General features: G+C 41.9%; 1 protein-coding gene and 1 pseudogene across 1 annotated transcript in view; one reads left to right on the top strand and one right to left on the bottom strand.

Annotated features, from left to right (window-relative positions):
- Window positions 1–20,832, top strand: part of FHAD1 (forkhead associated phosphopeptide binding domain 1) — a 193,124-nt gene that overhangs the window by 128,731 nt on the left and 43,561 nt on the right. The window contains exons 24-26 of the mRNA XM_078146223.1: window positions 4,178–4,307; window positions 7,837–7,982; window positions 12,427–12,510. Coding sequence (XP_078002349.1) covers window positions 4,178–4,307; window positions 7,837–7,982; window positions 12,427–12,510 — 360 coding nt within the window. The remainder of the gene's footprint in view (window positions 1–4,177; window positions 4,308–7,836; window positions 7,983–12,426; window positions 12,511–20,832) is intronic.
- On the bottom strand, window positions 16,319–17,333 carry LOC110198347 (heterogeneous nuclear ribonucleoprotein A3-like; annotated as a pseudogene).

The following is a 20,832-nucleotide window of genomic DNA, read 5'->3' as shown; positions in this document are numbered from 1 at the left end:
CACAGCATCTTTCCTCTCCTATTACATTGTAAGCTTCTTGAGAGCAAGGTTTGTGTTTTGCCTCTCTTTGTATCTCTGGTACCAAGAAGAAATTTCAGAAGTATTTATTGAATTGAATAGATGGAGAACATTATAGGCAGGCATGTTGTTGTTGTTCAGTTGTTTCAATCATGTCCTTACTCTTTGTGACCCATTTGGGGTTTTCTTGGCAGAGATACTGGAGTGGTTTGCCTTCTCCAGCTCATTTTACACATGAGGAAACTAAGGCAAACAGGGTTAAGTGACTTGCCTGGGGTCACACAGCTAGTGTCTGAGGTTGGATTTGAACCCAGGTCTTCCTAACTCCAAGCCCAGTGCTCTATCCATTTGGCCGCCTACCTGCCCAAGTATTTATTGACTTTAATTGATCATATGGAGAACATTATAGGCACCCAACAAGCATTTATTAGGCTCCTACTATGTGTCTGGCATTGTGCTGAGCTCTGGAAGCACAAAGAAAGGCAAATGACAGTCCTAGCCCTCAAAGAGTTCGCAGTCTAATGGGAGAGACAACATGCAAATAACTATGTATAAGCAAATTATGTACAGGAAAAAGTAGAGATAATCAAGACAGGGAAGGCACCAGAATTAAGAAGAACTGGGGGCAAAGAGGGGTGGTCAATTCTACCTTCTTGTAGAAAGTGGAATTTTAATTAGGACTTAAAGGAAGTCAGGGAAAGAAAGCAGAGAAGAGAAAAGAGATCATAAAATCTTCAGAAGAAAACCATCAGGGCGTAGTAGGAGGAGCACAGAATTTGGGGTCAGAGGACATGGGTTCAAATCCTGACTCTACTACTTTCTCACCTATGTAAGCTTTAGTATCGATAAGCCTCAGTTTCCTCCTCTATAAAAGAGAGTTGGGCTAGAAAGGCCAGAGGGCAGAATGAAAATAGCACTGACTCTGGAGTGTGAGGACCTGGGTTCTCTCTGATGCTTCCACCTTGTGTGACCTTGGGCAAATCACAAACTCCCAGGATCTCAGTTTACCTCTTCTATAAAATTAGTAGGTTGGACTAAGTGCCTTTGAAGGTTCCTGTGATTAGTGAAGAAAAGGGTCGAGATTCTGTGGAGAGTCTGACAGGCTGAGCATACAAGGAATAAACTATAAGTTGAGGTCAAGTTCAAAGGAAAACATTTTCAGGTACTTGAGACCCTTGGCCACCCCCGCCCCCGCTGAGTTAACTGCTTTTCCATTTCTGCCATATTCTCATGCTGGTGAGTCTGAACTGTACTGCCCCTGATCTAGAGTGTTCCCTGATTATGGCTTGAAAAGCTAATGGCAACTGCCTAGGTTCTAGACCTTGCCTTAGCAAACCTGGCCCTATCTGTATTCTGGACCTTGGCTCAAGAAATTTGACCCTGACCACTTGTGTTCTAGACCTTGGCTTAGCCATTCTAGTCCTGACTGCCCACGTTCTCTTGGCTTAGCCATCCTAATTCTGATCTCCTGTATTCTAGGCCTTGGCTTAGCCATCCTGGTTTGGAAGACCTTGGCTTAGCTTCTGACCATCCCAGCTCTGTTTACCCATGTTCTGGATTTTGGCTTAGATAGTCTGATTCTGACCGCCCATGTTCTAAACCTTGGTTTCCCACTGACTCAGTTCCACTGGTGCTGCCTTTACACAACACACTGGTTTTGTCTCTTGACTATAGACAGTGTCTTGACTTCTTTCATTCCTACCATAATGGTTCACAAGGAAGGATTGGCATCCCTTCTGCTGTTGAGATAAATCTCTTCCATCTTCCAAGGGTCAGTAGAATAAATTCACTTGGCTAAAAATTTGGGCAACCATTTACACCAATTTATTGCCTCATAATGGTATATAATATGACATAGGGTCATATATTAGGGTTACAGGGGTCTTAGAGGCCATCTAGTCTAACCCCTTTATTTTGTAGATGAGGCAACAGAGATTCAGAGAGACAATATAATTTGCCTGAAATCATACAGTTGATTAATGACAGAGCCAGAATTTGTCTGTTTAAAAAGCTCCTCTGAGAGGAGGATTTAGTGTGATTTTTCAAAGCAGGGAGGTAGAATTACAACAAATACAATCTTTGAAAAAGCTTAGAAGGAAAAAAAGGTGGAGAAAAACTTTATTTCAGACTAAGATGAGGACTCAGAAGAACAGTATGTTGCATGTTGGTGCCAATGTCAAAAGCTCAGGAACAATTCCTCCCCTTTTTTCCCTCCTCTGTCTCCACTGGGCCCCTTCTTTCCTTCCTCTTCACCCAATCTCTCCACCTGTGTCCCTTCTCCTTTCCCTCTTCTCAACCCTACCAGAACCAGAAGGTCCCATGGGCAGGAGCCAGAGGGTCTGATCAAGTTCAGGGGAGTGGATGGAGGAGAACCCACAGCCATTGCTTTTTCTCCATTTCCTACTTCAGTGCGTTTAAACATTCTTTGCTCTTTGGCCCCCCTTCTCCTAGGTCAAGGCTTACTCCTTTAGAAGACCCTGAGTCATTTCAGGTCAGAATTACCCAAGACGAATGATTTTTCCCTTTGGCTGAGTGAAAGGAAATAAAGTTTCTTTGATGCCTGCTAAGTCACTTAACAAACTAATTTCTTCCCTGAATAGGAACTGGGTACAGCTTCAGCATGGGGCAGCTAGGTAGCTCAGTGGATAGAGTGTTGGGCCTGGAATCAGAAAGAACTGAGTTCAAATATAACCTCAGACTCTCACTAGCTGTGTGACCCTGGGCAAGTCGCTTAACCCCAACTGCCTTGCCAAAAAAAAAAAGAAAAAAAAAAAAAAGAAAGAAAGAAAATTAAAAACAAAGTATTGTGGGACGAAGGCTCTGTATTTAGATACCAAAAGGATACAGACTCAAATCATCCACCAAAATAAGTACGTTGAGGCTCAGAAAACCTGGGATAGTCAATGGGGGTCAAAATAAGCTATCAGCAGCTTTTTTCTGGGAGTGGAATTGTTTCTCAGTTTCCCACCGGTGGCCATCTGCCTAGAAGCTTGAAGTTCCCCTTCCCCCAAAAAAGCCATGCTATTTTATGGTCATAGAAGTGAGAGCAGGAAGAAACTTTGGAGACTGCATCAAGTACAGCCCCCTCATTCTACAGAGGAGGAAACTGAAGCTTAGAGGGGAAAAAGAACTTGTTCCAGGTCACACAGCCAAGCCTGTATTTGAACCCAAGTCCTCCTGACTCTCTAAGCAAGCAAAGGGTTTCATCCTTCGTCCTTCAACAAGCTAAGTGGGGGAAGTGCTGTGTGTTTAGTGGCATCCAACTTTTTGTGACTGCATTTGGGGTTTTCTTGACGGAGATACTGGAGTGGTTTGCCATTTCCTTCTCCAGCTCATTTCACAAATGAGTAAACTGTAACTACTTTATGTATAACTAATAAATGTCTGATAAGTCTTCCTGACTTCAGGCCCAGCACTCTACCCACTGTACCACCTAGCTGCCCTGGGGAAGGAAAGGAAATAAATATTTATTAAGCACCTACTGTGTGCCAAGTGCTGTGCGAAGAGTCTTACAGATATGATCTCATGTGATCCTTACAACATCACTAGGAAGTAGGTACAAATACGATCCCTGTTTTGCAGTTGAGAAAACTAAGGCATATAGAAGTTAAGTGACTTACCCAAGGTCACATTGATAGTAAGGACCTGAGGCTGGATTTCAACTCGAATCTTCTTAATCCCAAGCATAGCATTCTAATCACTGTGCCACCTATTTGCCTGGGTGGCATAATGTTAGTCTCAGAGTCTATAAGAGCTAGGTTTAAATCTAGCCTCAGACACTTACCAGTTATGTAACCCTGAGTTTCTCTGTACCTCAATTTCCTTATCTCTAGAATAAGAGGGTTCGACTTGATGGCCTCAAAGGTCCATTTCACCTCTGAATCATTTGTCTATCTGCCATACTGCATCCCCCATGAGCCCTGGAGTGGCACCACAGAGCCTCCTTTTGGTGCCCAGGAAAGATGAAATCTCTGTGCAATGCTGCCTTGCTATCTCAGCTTGAGCCTTCCCCTTTTCTCTAAAGTGCCTTCCATGCTATTTTTCATGTGCTCAGGGACAGTGTGTCTCCTATGAAGTGGGTTAAGTGTTGTGGCTTCTTGGAGAGTGAGATAATTTTCATCTAGAATAAAGTCAATCTCTTCATAATTCCAAAACACAGGTTTCACCCTTCATTGAACTAGGAACTAAATGCAAAGGGCTCCGACATGAGGAAACCATTCAGCGCCAGAAAAGGGCCCTGTCCCAACTACGGGAGCGAATCAAGGAACTCGAAAACACCCCTGGCCTAAGTAAGTTTCCCTGCATCTTCTCTGAGTCCTCCTGCCCTTGTTCTCAAGGCTCAAATACTTTTTCAGGGGAGCTGTGACCTCACCAACATCAGTGCCCCCTTCACTGGTGTTGATCACAGCCTATCCCTTGCTTTCCCATCCTATGCTATTCTTAGCCATGTTTTTTCATAAAGCCTCCAGTCAGTAGAATTCCTCTGGTTCTTTTAGTAGTCCTGCCATTCAAGGGTCCTGTTGGAATTAGGTCCTTCCTGCTGGCCCTGAAGGACCAAACTAGGAGCAGTGAATAGAAAAGCAGAGAAGGGGCAGCTAGGTGGTGCAATGGATAGAGCACCAGCCCTGCAGTCAGGAGGACCTGAGTTCAAATCCAGCCTCAGACACATAACACTTATGAGCTGTGTGATCCTGGGCAAGTCACTTAACCCCATTGCCCCCCCCCAAAAAAAAAAAAGTAGAGAGGCCAGTTTGGGCTTCATGTCAGGAAAAACTTCCTAGCAAAGAAAGCAATCCAGAAGTGAGATGTGTCTGGTTCCAAGAAGTAATAATAATAGTTAACAATGACATAGGTTTATGAAGTGCCTGAATATGAATATTTGTTATAAGGTTTGCCCTCCCTGAAGGTCTTTAAGCAAAGGCTGCATGCCCATTTGTCAAATATATTATAGCAGGGACATTTTAGTCCCTGCTGGGACCAGATGGTCATTGAAGTCTGAAGAGACTAAAGCCATTCTGAGTTTCTGTGATTCTGTTAATCCTCATTTCGTCACTTAACAAACCCATTTTCTTTTCTGATCATATGTTTTCCAGTCATACATATCTTTCATGATGTCTCCCATCACTCCTTGGGCACAAGGAAGTGATCTAGTGGCTAGAGCACTGACCTTGAAGTCAGGAAGACCTGTGTTTGAATCCCACCTCAGGTTCTTACAAGCTGGATGACCAAGGATATATCACTTCACTTTTCCAGGCCTCAGTTTCCTCATCTATAAAATGAAAGTCTTAGACTCAATGACCTCTAATACCCCTTCCAACGCTAAAACTTATGGTCTAATCCAACACAGGCAACAGGCTGTGGTCTAGTTAGGTGGCCTTTTTGAGTCATCTGCAATTTTGCTGTTTCTGAGTCACTTGTGTGACTATATTCAGAGGAACTATACTAACTCCTCCTCTTAAAGGACACTCATTCAGGTTGTTGTCTTAAAATACTGGGCTTTTATAATAAGAATGGGGTAGGATGAGAGTCAGAAAGCCAGACAATTTGAGTTCTAGGGCCATCTCCATTACCAGATGACCTGGTTAAGTGTCTCAGTTTTTCTCTAAGTAAAATGGGTGTTAGGGTGCCTCCTTCTCTTTCTGTTGCAGGAATGCTGTTGAGTGAGATGAGATAACCCATGTGAATTCCAGTCGAGTCAGTTGACAAGAGATGTGGCCCACGCCCCCACGGGTTTTACACACGCCTTCTAAAAAGTTCTACATTGTTTCAGAATTGGTGTGGTGGCAATGTCTAAAAGGTCTAATTCCTCATCTTAGTATGGAGGTGACTTTGGGCTCTTCTCTGAGGATCTGCTAATGGGGCACAGGTTCCCATGATGCTTTCCAAACTGGAGAGGCAAACATAACAGTAATTCAATTTAATTCAAGAAACATTTATTAAACTCCTAGTATGTGCCAGGCACTGGGAATACAAAAAGAAGTGAAAGAAAATCCTTGCCCTCAAGGAACCTGCAATCTAATGACAATGATCATAACAATGATGATGATGATGATGTTGATGATGATGGTGACAGCATTTTTATAGTACTCTTTTTTATAGTACTTTTACTATACTATAGTAAGATTTACAAATTTAATTTCCTGAATGGATTGGATGTCAGTCATCCAAAGGCCAGATTAATTAAATGCAGAGAAGCTCATGCCAGAAGGCTGGGGGCAGAGTAACAATCATTTCAGCCGCAGAAACTTGTGAAGACCCTTTACTGAGGTGCATTTCAATTCGTGTGTGATCTGTGTCAATAAGTTAATCAACAAGCATTTTTTTTTTTGGAGACTTAGTCTCCCTACCTTACTGTGACTAGAAAAGCAGTGATCGCTCACAGGCTCAATCCCAATCATCACGAAAGTTGCACTTGCTCCATTTTTCCAACTGAGGCCACTTCCCATCCTGCCCTTTCCCCTTTGGCAGCCTAGTCTCCCACTTCATCCGGGGCCATCACTAGTCATCTTGATTTTTGACTTGTCACTGGACTCCAATGACTGGAAGGAAGAGTGAAGCTGACAGCTTTGCACAGCCCTGCCTCACTTAAATCCAATTCACTCACGAGCCAAGACATCCCCTCATGATGTCATTGGTCCTTTTCCAGAACAAAGGACTGGCATCAACAACAACATCCCTCTGCTCCCAGAGATTTATCATATTAGTGCAACCACCCAATTGGCTTTAGGCCTACTGTGTGCCCCTCGGGACTCTAGAGCTCAATCAGTCTTCCCAGTCTACATCTCCCCAATAGCAGAGGACTATGGGTGTGAGCCTCCACACTAGCTCAATAGGCATATATGAAGCAGTCTGTCACTAAGAACCTGCTATGTGCCAGGTACTGGGGAAACAAAGACATAAATGAAACATTCTGTGTCCTCAAAGGGCTTACATTCCACCAGGGGAACATTTGTACATTGAGTAATATAAAGAGGATGCACAACATAGGTAGGTGAGTCCTCACACTGACAAAATCGTAGATCCCAAGACCATTAGAAGAATGTTATTTCAGAGTAAGCATAAGTGAGAAGCATCATGTGTGCTGGAATTGGAGTCAGAAGATTGGGGTTCAAATGCTGGCACTGCCTTTTATCACCTGTACAAGTTATCATCTTTGGGGCCTCCCTTTCTCCTCGTTATGTTAAGATGACTTCCTGGCTCTGTATGATGGCTATGATTCTTGGCCCAGGTCAGTAAGACAACTCGCCATCAATTCCATGATCTCAACCTGCTTATTTGTTGTCCAGCCATTTCGGTTGTGCCTGACTCTTTGTGACCCCATTTGGGGTTTTCTTGGCAAAGGTACTGGAGTGGCTTGCCATTTCCTTCTCCAGCTCATTCTACAGATGAGGAAACTGAGGCAAACAGGGTAAAGTGACTTGCCAGGGATCACACACCTAGTAAGTGTCTGCGGCCAGATTTGAACTCAAGTCTTCCTGACTCCAGGCCCAGAGCTCTGTCCCCTGCCCCACCTAGCTGCCCCCAATCTGCTTACATCTTCTCCCATAATTAAAAGGCTTGACACAGAAACAGAACAACCATTTATTGATAATTCTTAGTGGAATACCGCCAGGAATGGATTCCCTCTCTGGTCCCTTCCACCTCGGATGATTGTGTGAATGCTTTCAACCTTTCTAGAAGAAAATTCTTGAAGGACATGCATCTTCACACTGAGAATGTGTTCTGGAGCAGAGGAGAACAAAGGAAGAGTTGTTCTTTTCAGTAAATTAAGATCTTAAGTTAAGCTCTTGCCCTTGAATGTATTCTGTCTTTTCACAGATGCTGAAGACACAGTAACGGAACCACTTCCAGAATCCAAGAAGCCCAAATTGGGGGAAAATGCCAAAATGATGGAGAAGGAGCCAAATGTACTATCTCTGCCAAACATTGATCTCAGAATAGAAAGCAAACCAATTCACTCTTTGGTAGGCCCAGGAGTCATGGGGAACGGGAACCCAAAAGGAATCCATGAAACATAAATGAGGCCATGGGCCATGTGCCCTATGATCCTCTATGTTCCATGAGAACTGGAGGAGCGTGCAGAGTATTGGTTTTTGAGTCAATGGGCCTGGATATGAATCCCAGCTTTGCTACTTATTAGTTATGTGACCTTGAAAAAGTCCTTTCTCGTTGCCTCAATTTCTCCATCTCTAAAATGAGGAATTGGACTAGCTTATCACTAAGGGCACTTTTAGCATTAAAGCATGTCCTGTCTACCTCAATTATTAAAGGCACAAGTGACCAATTTTTAGGTCTTAGCTTAGGTGATGGCTAATGCCCAACAACAGATCTATTTCTCTGAGTAGCCTTGTAAGTACCTAGATGGCAGATACTGTGTGATTTTTATCTTTTTTTTCCCCTAGCACTTAGCAGAGTATCCTGACACACAGAAGCTTAGTAAATGCTCAGAGCTAAATTGAATTTTTTGACAACAGATTGAGGGTTCACACAATGTTCAGGAGGCAGCATAAATGAATTTAGGATAACAGGTTTCAAGCTGCAAAAGACCTTAGAGGTCAACTGGTCCAACTCTTTTATTTTGCAGAGGGCAAGTGACTCACCCAAGGCCACACAGGCAGAAAGTAATAGACCCAGGATTCTAGTATTATAGATTTGTGGCTAGAATGGGCCTCTGAGACCATTTAGTCCAACCCCCTCATGTTACAAATGAGGAAACTGAGGAAGTGATTTGCCCAAAAGTAGTAAGTGGCAGAGCAGAGATTCAAATTCATATGTTTCGGAATCTCTGATTCCAAATGCTCTGCACCACACTGAAAATATATTTGTTGTGAGTTGTGCCTCCACTGTAAGCAGCAAAAAGTCTTACCAAGAATTCCACAAAGCTGTTGGTGAACCAGAAAAATTTTTATTAACAGCCTAGCAAGGCTGGGTTGTCCCAGGTGTGGGCACACACATTGAAGACAGACATACAGCTTTTTATTCTCTATTCCTGATTTGAATTTCCCTCCCCTGTTTCCCCCTTTGCTGGGTACTACAGAGGTTACACCCCATCTAAAGTGCTTAATTTCCCTATTACAATCCCTGCCCCTGTTTACATCTCCCACTCCCCACAATTGGGTGACCCCATCCCTTAATTACTTTTGCTCTTATTGGGGCATACAAACACCTCTTTTGCTTGGTATGTGGATATGTTAATCTATACCTAACTTCAGAACTGGTTTTCGATGGTTAGTCTGTTCACCCACCAATAGCCTTTTTTCATTCTGCTCTATGGCTTCCTTTGTTCAACTTCCACCTAACCCTTAGATTTTATTCCTTAGGTTTCACCTGACTTTAATGGAAATGAAAAACTAGCTGTTTCTCGCACCACTGACATAGATTGCCTCCTTTTCTCCCCTACCCATACATTAATAGATGCTATTATCACACTTACGTGCCATCCTGGGCAAGTCACTTAAACCTCTGTTTGCCTCAGTTTTCTCATCTGTAAAGTGGGGATAACAGCACCTACCTCCCAGGATGTTGTGAGGATCAAATGAGATGATAATTGTAGAGTGCTGAGTTGCCATGGCTAAAAAATATTCCTCATCTAGAAGCTGACTCTCTAAACTTAAACCTACAAAGCCTTTGTCCACAGGTAAGTTTGTGGCCATCTAGGTAGTCCAGTGGTTAGAGTTCCAGGCCTGGAGTCAGGAAGATTTGAGTTCAAATCCTGCCTCAGACACTTACTAGCTGTGTGACCCTGGGTGACTCACTTCACCCTGCTTGCCTCAATTTCCTCATCTGTAAAATGAGCTGGAGAAGGAAATGGCAAACCACTCCAGTATCTTTGCCATGAAAACCCTGAATGAGGTCACAAATTGTCAAACGTGACTGGGGAAATTACTAAAACAACAATGTCTGTGGCCAGGGTGCCCATCAGGCCAAGACGACACTGTGAAAGAAGGGTGCCAGTGAAGCAGAATCTAAAAACACTAGAAAAAATGTCTCCTTTGGAAGTGGATGAGGTTTAGTTTGCCCAGAAAATCAGTCTAGTCAGTCCTGCAGCTGAAGGCGCACACACTCACCCACCACATGGGTGCGTGTTGGGGTTTCCGGTAACACTGGTTATTTAAGCAATGATGCTTCTAGCCTGTGTTTTTCATGGAATCCTAAGTGGGTATCTCCCTGAAGTTGCTGCTGGTGATGAGTTTGAGCCATGCAAATGTTGTTGGGGGGGTTTTTTTGGGGGGGTCTTGTTTTGTCTTAAATATTCAGGTTTTGACAACCGGGTTAGTTCCCCATCAAATGCATTCCCTAAGTGGCCACCAAAATTTTGGTATGACTCCCGGGTTGTAGGCAACCTCACTACAGAGCAAGGAGGCAAGAGGTGCCAATGAATGACAGCATGGAAATATTTTGCTAAGTGGCAGGACAGGGAGAGGTTATAAACATTTGTGCAACTCAATCACATGGTGTTAGGGTATGGGCCTTAGGCCTGGGTCAAAATCCCACCTCTGACACTTCCTAGCTGTGTGACCCTGGGCAAGCTCCTTAAGTATTATATGGTTCTGGGACCTGGATCTTTAGTGACAAGAGGGCTGGATTTGGAATCAGGGGTCCTGAGTTCAGATTCTGACCCTGCTGCTTACTGGCTATGGGATCTTGGGCTAGTCCCTTCTCTCTCTGGGTCTCCCTTTTCCTTCCTTTGTAAAATGAGGTTGGGCTAGCAGACCTCTGAGCTCCATTCCAACTCCAAATCGATGTGATCCTGTGACTCAGTGACCTATTAAGCCATAGCTAGGGTTGGGAATCTGTGGCGGTGAAGGGAGATCCCATACCAGGAGTTCCCTGAATCTACAACCCCTTCATGGATATTGATGTCTAAGTATGTACTGTCATATAATGGCTGTTATCTAAGAAGCGTCATCTTAGAGGGGAAAGTGCTACTTTGTAGCTCTATACCTGCAATTATGGAGCAAATCGTGGCATTGCTTGACACAATGTAACCCCTTAATAATAAACACTATTCGCTTCTAGCTTGGGTTTCCTTCTCCTGCCGCCCTCACTGCGTTGTTGGGAGAGGAAACTACATTGTAAATTATAAAGCCTTAGCGAGATCTGGGCTGGCTTTGTAACCTGCCGATTTACCTGGGTGATTTCTCCAAAGAGAAGGTCAAGAGAGATAATCTCTAAACCTTCTTCCAGCCTCACATCCTGGGATCCCAGGATTATATCAATGTAGCCACATCTGCCACACCATTTAATTCATGCCCATCATTTTCCTCCATTCGGTTTTGTAAGAGGTCTCGGAGGCTGATAATTTATGTAAAGAAACACGTGCTGGGTGTCAAACACCTCCCATAGTGAATCCTTAAACCCAGATTTTGTTTCCCGAAGATTTAGCAGGGTAATTTGTGGTCATTAGGATTATTGGATTAGTGCAGTTTTCCATTCGGTCAGCTTTGGTTATTTAACAGGGCAGATACCGGCTTGTTTAAAAAAAAAAATCCCTCGCTATGCCCCTGAGACAACCAATTTGTCTTGGGAAATTCTGAGAGTTTAAAGCTGAAAGAGACCAGGGAGATATACTATCTATGCAGTCCACCCCCTTTTTATAAAGGAGGAAACCGAGACCAGAGAAGAGAATGGTGCAATAGGAAAAGTGCTGGATACAGAATCAGAGGGCTTGAATTGGAGCGTGGCCCAGCTCCCTATTACATGGATAATCCACAGCAAGTCACTTTAACTTTTTAAGCCTCTCTATTCTTATCTGCAAAGTGGACAGGAGGCATTAAATGACCTCTGCAGAGCCATTCTAAAACTGTAATCCCATGAATAATAATAGCTAACATTTATGTTACACTTCAGGGCTTACAAAGCATTTATATATAGAAGTCAATCTCATTTGAGTCTCTTCACAGCCCTGTGAAGTAGGTGTTATTATCCCCATTTTACACTGAGGCAGAGAATTGGCCAGAGTCATAAAGCTGTTAAGTGTCCAAGGTGGGATTTGAATTCAGATCTTCCTGACTCCAGGTTCAGTACCCTATCTACCATGCTAAACTTGAGAGTGTCAGTCAGGATTCAAACCCAGGTCTTTGGGCTTCAGAGGCAAAACATATATAGCATGCTGTCAGATGGACAGCTGTGACCACAGGTGCACCCTAATTTTTATGACTTAGCTAAGCCCACTTGATGTTATTCTTTTGCCATGAAGAAGCATAAGACTGCATTTTGAGAAATGTTCTTTAAATTTGATTATATAAGAATGCATTATTTATATTTGAGAATATAAGAAAATAGGGAAATGGGACCAAGTTTCAATGTTTGGGAGACTTTCTGGTAACCCCACAGTTCCAAGCCCTTTGATTGTAGAAAATTCAAATTAAATACCAAGGTTTTTTTTAAAAATTCTTCTCATTTCAGCCCCCAAATTGCCTTCCCAGCCCATCTGCAGATAGGTCAACAAGAGTGGATTTGACTGAGACTCTAGACCTCAGTGAGAAGCTGGTATGTGGGGGGGGGAAGCATTAAACACTTACTAGAACTATGGACTGAATGGAGGATGTAGGACATCTTAACTTAAATTCCAAATTACTTAATTATTTGCCATGGAAGAAAATAAAAAGGGGGGGCTTAAATTGGACTCAGGAGATTTGGGTACAAATCCAGCTCTGCCATTTACTACCAGTTTGAGCTTGTACAAGTCACTTAAATTCTCTCTAAGCCTCAGTTTCCTAATCTATAATATGGGGTGATGAGAATACTTGTATTACTTACCTAAATAGGTTGTTGTGAGCTTCAAGTATGATCATGTATGTAAAGCATACAGGAATAAAGGAAGACCTAAATAAGAGATATATTCAGTGCTCTTGGATAGGCCTTGCCAACAGGATATTAATAAAATTAATCTACTAAATCAATTAAATTACCAAGGGGGTACTTTATAGAATTAGGCAAAACAATAACAAAATTCATTTGGGAAAGAAAAAAAGAGACCTAGAGTCTCAAGAGAAATATATACATATGTATGTATGCACATACATATTGATATATGTATGTATATGTGGATATAGATATAGATATTTGGATGGATAGATGAACTAAGGGGACATAGAATTATCCTGCCTCAACCTATATTGTTGAATAATTACCATTATAATCATTTGATACAGGCTGAACAATTTAAAAAAGTAGATTAATGAAGAGACCAGAAAAACAAAAATGCTTGTTTAACCTAAGAATATGGTTTACAGGGGGAAGAACTCCCTATTTGAAAAGAACTAGTGGGAAAACTGGAAAGTGTCTTGGCAGAAATTATGTTTAGATTGGTATTTTATACCATATAGCACAATAAGCTCCCAATGTTTACTTAACCTGCTTGTAAAAGGTCACATCACTGAAAAAAGGAAAATGGAGGCATGAAGAAGAAAGTACCTTTTTACAATGATAACTAAAGGAAGAATTCTTTACTAAAGAATGAATAGAAGTAATCATTGAAGACCAAGTAGACAATTTTGATTATGCAATAACAACAACAAAAATAACTGTTGTAGAAACAAAATCAATGCAGATGTAATAAGAAGAGAAACCATAGAGTGGAAAAAAGAATTGCCCCAACTATCAAGAGTAGAAAAGAATAGGGATTCCTTCAGTGTATGTTTTGGTGCACATGGCTGTTGAGATCCTTTCCAACTCTCAGATTCTGGGATCACTGATAAAAGCCTTCTACCCAAGACACAGAGGGAATCACCATGTATAAATAAACCATTCCCCCATAGATAAATAATCAAAAGATATGAATGTTGTCTTTCTTTCTTTCTTTCTTTCTTTCTTCCTTCCTTCCTTCCTTCCTTTCTTTTTTCTTTTTCTTTCTTTTTTCTTTTTCTTCCTTCCTTCCTTCCTTCCTTTCTTCCTTTCTTTCTTTCTTTCTTTCTTTCTTTCTTTCTTTCTTTCTTTCTTTCTTTCTTCCTTCCTTCCTTCCTTCCTTCCTTCCTTTCCTTCCTTCTTTCTTTCTTCTTTCTTTCTTTCTTTCTTTCTTTCTTCCTTCCTTCCTTCCTTCCTTTCTTTCTTTCTTTCTTTCTTTCTTCCTTTCTTTTTTAAAGAGGCAATCTGGGTTGAGTGGTTTCCCTGGAGTCACACAGCTAGTAAGTGTCTGAGTCCAGATTTGAACTCAGGTTTTTCTGACTCCAGGGCTGGCATTCCATCCACTGTTCCACCTAGCTGCCTCTGATATGAACAGTTTTTTTTTAAAAAAAATAGAGATTATCCATAAATATGTGAAAACATGTCCCAAATCACTAAATATAAGAGAGATGCAAGTTAAAACACACCTGAGGTTTCATCTGATGCTCAGAAAATTGGCAAAGATGAAAAAAAGACAGAAATGGTTGATGCTGAATGGAGCTATAGGAAAATAAGCCCAGTAATATTGTTTTGTTGGAGCTCTGAATTGAAAAGTTGTCCTGGAAAACAGCTAGAAAATATGAGAAAACTGACTAAACCAAGCATACTTTTTCACCCAATGATCCCACAGCCAGGCGTATATACCCAGCTAAAGAGATTAAAGATAGGAACAAAAGTTCAAAATGTGGCAAAGATGTCTATAGCAACCAATCAACAAGCATTTATTAAGCATCAACTCTTGCTAGACACTGTTCAGTCATTGTTTGATGCTGGGAATACATAGGGGAAAAAAAGAAAAAAAACCCTGCCATAAAGAAGCTTACATTTTCTCATGACTCTCCTTCCCCAACCCTTCTGAGCTGAGAACCTTGCTTCATATTTTGCCCAAAAAGTCTAGGCCATTTGCCATGAGCTACCTCTTCTTCCTTCCTCCTCCTCTCATATCATTCAGATGCCTTCTATCATTGTCTCCTCCTTCATTCTGTCGCACATGATGAGGTGACCCTTCTCCTTGCCCAGGCAAACCCCTCTGTCTGCACAAGTGACCCCATTCCATCTTGTCTCCTCCAGCAGCCTGCCCCCTCTATCATCCCCACTCCCTCACTTATCTTCAGCCTCTCCATATTTCCTAGCTGCTTCCCTACTGTCTACAAACTTATCCATGTCATCCCCCAAATCCTCAAAAAACCCTCTCTTGATCCATCCCTCCCCACTAGCTGTTGTCAATGGGATTTTACTGAGCCAGACTCTAACAGCAGGCCAGAAAAAAAGTGCCAGTAATCAGGTAGCTGTTTAATTAATTCGTTTAATTATGAGGAACAGATTGGCAAATTTGGAATTCTCATTGTCATTCCATATCTCTTTCGCCTTTTGCGGTTAAAGTCTCTGAGAAGGCTGTCTACAATAGGTACTTCCACTTTGGCTTCCTCTCCTCTCATTCTCTTTACTTTTTGCATCTAATCTGGCTTCCAGTCTCATCATTCAATTGAAACTACTATCGTCAAAGTTACCAATAATACCTTAATTGCCAAATCCAATGGCCTTTTCCCAATCATTTTTTTATACCTCTGCAATTTTTTTGTTTCTTTTTTAAATTTTATTAATTTATTAATTTTTAGTTTTCAACATTCACTTCCACAAGATTTTGAGTTCCAAATTTTCTTCCCATCTCATCCCTTCCCCAACCCCAAGACAGCATGCATTCTGAATGCACCTTCCCCTAATCTGCTCTCCCTTCTATCTCCCCTTCTCTTAACCCCTTCCCCTTCAATTTTCCTGTAGAGCAGGATAGATTTCTATACCTCATTTCCTGTATATCTTATTTCCCTGTTGCATGTAAAAACATTTTTTTAACATTTGTTTTTAAAACTTTGGGTTCCAAATTTTCTCCCATCCTCTCTCCCCACCCACCCTCATTGAGAAGGCAAGCAACTCGATACAGGTTATGCATGTTCTGCAACTTTTGACAACACTGTCCATCACCCTCTCCTCCTTGTTACCCTCTTTTCTACCTAGGTTTTGTGACATTGCTCTCTCCTGGTTCTGCTACCTGTCTGACCACTCCATCTGTGTCTCTTTTGCTAGATTACCCCAAGGCTCTGTCCTGGGGCTTCTTCTCTTCTCCCTCCATACTCCTTAGCTTGGGGATCTCCCATGGCTTCAATTATCATCTCTGTGCTGATGATTCTCAAATCTCAGACATATTTGTCCAACTCTAACCTCTTTTCTGACTTTCATTCTTATTTATCTAACTGTCTGTAACTGGATGCCCAGTAGACATCTGAAATTCAATGTGTCCAAAACTGAACTAATTATTTTTTCCCCCAAACCATCCTCTCTCCTGATTTCCTTATTACTGTCAAGGGTACCACCATCCTGTCACACACCCAGGATTGCAGAATGTCATCCTTGACTACTCACTGTCTTTCACCCCTCCCTTCATATCCAACCACTGGTAAAGTCCTAGAACTTTTACCTTTATGACATATCTAGCGCATGTCCCCTTCTCTAACTCTGATGCTGCAACCATCCTGGTTGCCACCATCTCCACCAAATCCATTATATCCACCATCTCCACCTCCATAACTCCCTCTGCTCCTGCCATCACCATAATCACCTCTTCCACCAAGTTTCCACCATGGTCAGAGTTTCCTCTACCACCCCCAAAGTTTCCTCCTTGACCCATAAAATTTGCTGAACTTCCTCCACTACCTCTTTGTGAGTCAGCAGTCTGCATCACTTGTTCCAAAAGGGCCTTTTTCACTTCACAGCTATGTCCATTTATAGTATGATATTTCTTTTTTTATTATTATTTTGGGGGGTTTGGGAGGGGGTTTTTTAGTATGTTATTCCTGAACAACAATTTTGTCATGTGGATTGTGATCATCAAAAGTCACAAAAGCAAATCCTCTCTTCTTTCCACTCTGTCGATCTTCCATGACTTCTATAGTTTCCATCTTGCCTTTCTTTTCAAAGTAGTCTCTTAAATTATAGTCTTCTGTATCTTCTTTAATAGCAGCAACAAAGACGTTCTTTATGGTTAGATGTGCACCAGGTTTTACAGAATCCTCTCTAGAAAAAGCCCTTTTGGTTCCACTACATACCCAATAGCCTTAAGTGGTGAGCACACATTGCTACATCCACCTCTTTTACATAAGAAGTCACAAAGCCAAAGCCTCTGGAATATTTTGTTTGGAGATCTTTCATCACCACCATGCATCTGTGAAGATTTCCCATTTTTCAAAGTGTTTTCTCCTAAACTGTCATCCATAGTTTCAAAACTCAAGCCACCAATAAACAGTTTTCTCAACTGCTCTGGTTCCTTTGGACTGTGACTGTTTTACTTCCGTTTTGAGACCAGATGCTGGGGCTCAATATGGGACCCTCCAGGTGCTTTCACTGGCTATGCCCCACCCCCACACCCCCATGCCTGGAATGCTTTCCTTCCTTATCTCCAATTCCTAGCTTACCCAGCTTCTTTTAAGTTTCCTCTGAAGTCCTACTTTCTGCAAGAACCCTTTCCTAGTCCTCCTTCATTTTAGTACCTTCCTTTTGAGATTTCCATCCTAATCTATTCCTGTATGTATCTTACTTAAACGTAATTGTTTGCAAGTTGTCTCCCCAATCACACTGTGGACTACTTGAGATCAACTACTGTTTTTTAAAGCCTTTCTTTGCATCTCCAATGTATATCACTCAACCCTTTGCCAGGCACATAGTACGTGCTTAATAAATGCTAGCTAGCTGACTGACTTTCTGACCCTAGAAGTAATAGGGAGCCACTGAAATTTACTAAAGCAGAGAAATGACATCTTCAGACTTTTGCTTTAGCAGACAGTTATGGATTAGAGAAAGGAGAGTCCTGAGGCAGGGAGATCAATTAGGAAAGTATTGCAAGAGTCCCATGAAGAGATGAACTAGGATGGTGGCTGTATGAGTGGAGAGGAGACAAGCTGCAAGAGGCATTGTAGAGGCAGAATCAGCAAGACTTGGCAACTGGTCAGAAGTGAGAAAGTGAGGTTGGGTGAAGAGTTGAGGATGATTCCAAGGCTGGGAACCTAAATGACTAAAATGATGGTGGATCCCTCAAAAGAAATATAAAAATTGGGAATAGTGTTGGATTGGAGCACTAGGTTGGCACTGGGGCAGTAGGTTTGGGTAGGTAGCAACACTTTGTGTGGTAGCAAAGAACTACAAACAGTCTGGGTGGGTGTACATCAAAAGGATAATGATTAAACAAACTGTGCTACGTAAAAATAATGGAATTTTATTGTGCCACAACAAATGACTAATAAAAAGAATTCAAGAGAAGTAGGAACAATTTATATGAATTGGAACAGAGGTGGAAAAAACTCCAAACAAGAGAACAATATGTATGCTACCTATAGCAATGTAAGTCAAAAGAAAGCCAGAAGAAGGCCAAACTCTGGGTAACTGTCAAAACCAATGTTCTTCTTGGAGAACAGATAGTAATCATGGCGCCCTCCTCTCCTCAAAGGGCTGCCAGGGCAGAAAGTCAAATGTTTGTGAGTCATAGTCACTGGGGCCTTTGTTTTTACTGGACTGTTTTCTTTGTTATTAGGGAGGGTTTAGCTCTGGCAGTGGAGAAGAGGGGTCCAGAAATAAGTGTGATGAAAAACAAAAACATCAATGACACTTGTTTTTCAATGAGATAGTCTATGAAGCATATCATCGGCTGAGAAGAGCTACGTCTGTATCAGCTGCCTCTACAGGAATCGCTTTTGATTGCAAGGGGGTAGAAATGGGCTTGGCTTCATTATTTGACCCAAGTATTGTATGATACTGGAAATTCTGAGTGAATGTTGTCACCTTACAGGATAATGGAATGTCAGAGCTGAGAGGGGCCTCACAGCACAAAACGTCGGAGCTGGGAGGGCCCTTATAACACAGAATGTCAGTGCTAGGAGGGATCCTAGAACACAGTGTTGGTGCTGGGAAGACCTCAGAACACAGAGTGTCAGAGTTGGGAGGGCCCTTAGAACATGGAATGTCAGGACTGGGAAGAGTCCTTAGAACCCAGACTATTATTAAGGACTTAGAACAGATTGTCAGAGTGAGAACACAGAATAGAGAATGAACATGAAATGGCATCCCTGGGAGGGGTCTGAGCAGCCTCTCTGTAAGATCCAATATCCCACAGTTGTCTCTGTAGAATATTGATTGTCCAAACTGGAAGAGACCTTAAAGCCTCCTTAGGCTAACAGACAAAGTAATTTACCCACTGAGGATCACATGGTGAGCTCATAGCCAAGCCAAGCCAAACACCGAGGTCTGCTGACTCCTAGCCTACTGTTGTTTTCCCTATAGCATAATTGATCTATAAGTTTTCTACTTGACTCACAGTGAGATACTAATAATAAAATAAACAAATGAGTGAAAGAATGAACAAACAGATAAATGAATAAGTAAATGAATGAATGAATAACAATAATAATACCACTGAAGGATGATGATGAATCTCCCCTTCTATAGGGCTTTAAAATTTGCTGCTTATTTGACTCAGTATCAGCCCTGAAAGGTAGGTAGTACAAGAATTATTGTCCCCATTTTATGTGTGAGAAAGCTGAGAATGAGAGAGGAGGGTAAGCGGTTTGGCCAAGGTCACATAGATGAGTAGTTTTGGAGCCAAGACTCAAACCTAGGTCTCCTGATCCTGAATCCAGACACTTTCTCACTTGTTTGTTCCCACTTCTTTGAGAGTAGGTAGCACAGTGGATAGAACACTGGGCCTGGTGTCAGGAAGACCTGAGTTCAAATTCAACCTCCAATACTTATTAGCTATGTGAGCCTTGGCAAGTCATGGCACCCCATTTGCCTCAGTTTCCTCATCTGTCAAATGAGCTGGAGAAGAAAATGACAAACCACTCCAGTATCTCTGCCAAGAAAAATCCCAAATGGAGTCATGAAGAGTTGGATATGACTGAAACTAGGAACAAGACTAACAGGGAATGTAACTAAAAGTATCACTGATTCAACAGTTCAGCAGATGTTGCAACACCTCTTAAGTGTCAGGCACTGTGCCAAGTGACAGGGAGTTCAAAGCGAAACAATAGCATAAGAAGTTTGTGTTTCTGGAGGCAGGAGGAGGGATAAAACTTATATCAAAATAAGTATTTTCTAAGAGAAATTTAGGAAAGTATGAGTGCTACCAAGTGGGGAAATCGAGGCTGGATTCCTGGTGGAGGAGGCAGATTTGTGAGGGATGAAGACAAGGGGGAAGTGAACTTCCTGCGCTGGGAGCAGCTTGTGTAAATGGATAAATGGCGATGGAATATCAAGTCTGGCGAACAGTCAGCAGCCTAATTTGAAGTTGAAGAATATGAAATAAGGCTGGCTGGATGGGTAGAATCCCAATTTTGGAAGGCCTTAAATGTGAAGATGAAGAGTTTATAGTTTATCCTATAGGCAATAGGGAGCCACTGAGACTAATGCAAGGGAATAACCTAGGCAGACCCGTTCCTTAGGAAGATCATTATGGCAGCCGTGACGATGGCCAATGCCCAGTCCCAGCATCTGTTTGTGCTATGCAACAGCAGAAAATGTGAGGCCAATTTAAACGTACCTAGCCCAGTTCCTGGCATATAGTAGTGCTTAATAAATGCTTCTTTATATGGTAAGTGCTTAATTAAATGTTTATTTATATAGTAGGTGCTTAATAAATGTTTATTGACTGACAAATGAAAATCTCCGCAGCAGCATGCAAGTTCCTTGAAGGCAGGGATTTGTTGTTGTCATTTTTTGTCTTTGTATCTTTAGCCTCTGCATAAAAGCTAAATAAGGTGACAATATCCAACTTTATCATATTCCTTTACCGATCTTAAACCAATCAATCATTCACCTTATTTATTTAACTTATATGTAGAATGAATCATGCAAAATACGAGGCTGGAATTAAGGTTACCAGGA

Source organism: Phascolarctos cinereus, unplaced genomic scaffold (assembly GCF_003287225.1).
Source record: "Phascolarctos cinereus isolate Bilbo 61053 unplaced genomic scaffold, phaCin_HiC Scaffold_726;HRSCAF=1367, whole genome shotgun sequence".
Taxonomy (NCBI): domain Eukaryota; kingdom Metazoa; phylum Chordata; class Mammalia; order Diprotodontia; family Phascolarctidae; genus Phascolarctos; species Phascolarctos cinereus.
Note: the sequence above shows the minus strand (reverse complement) of the source record. Positions and strands in the feature narration are given on the sequence as shown.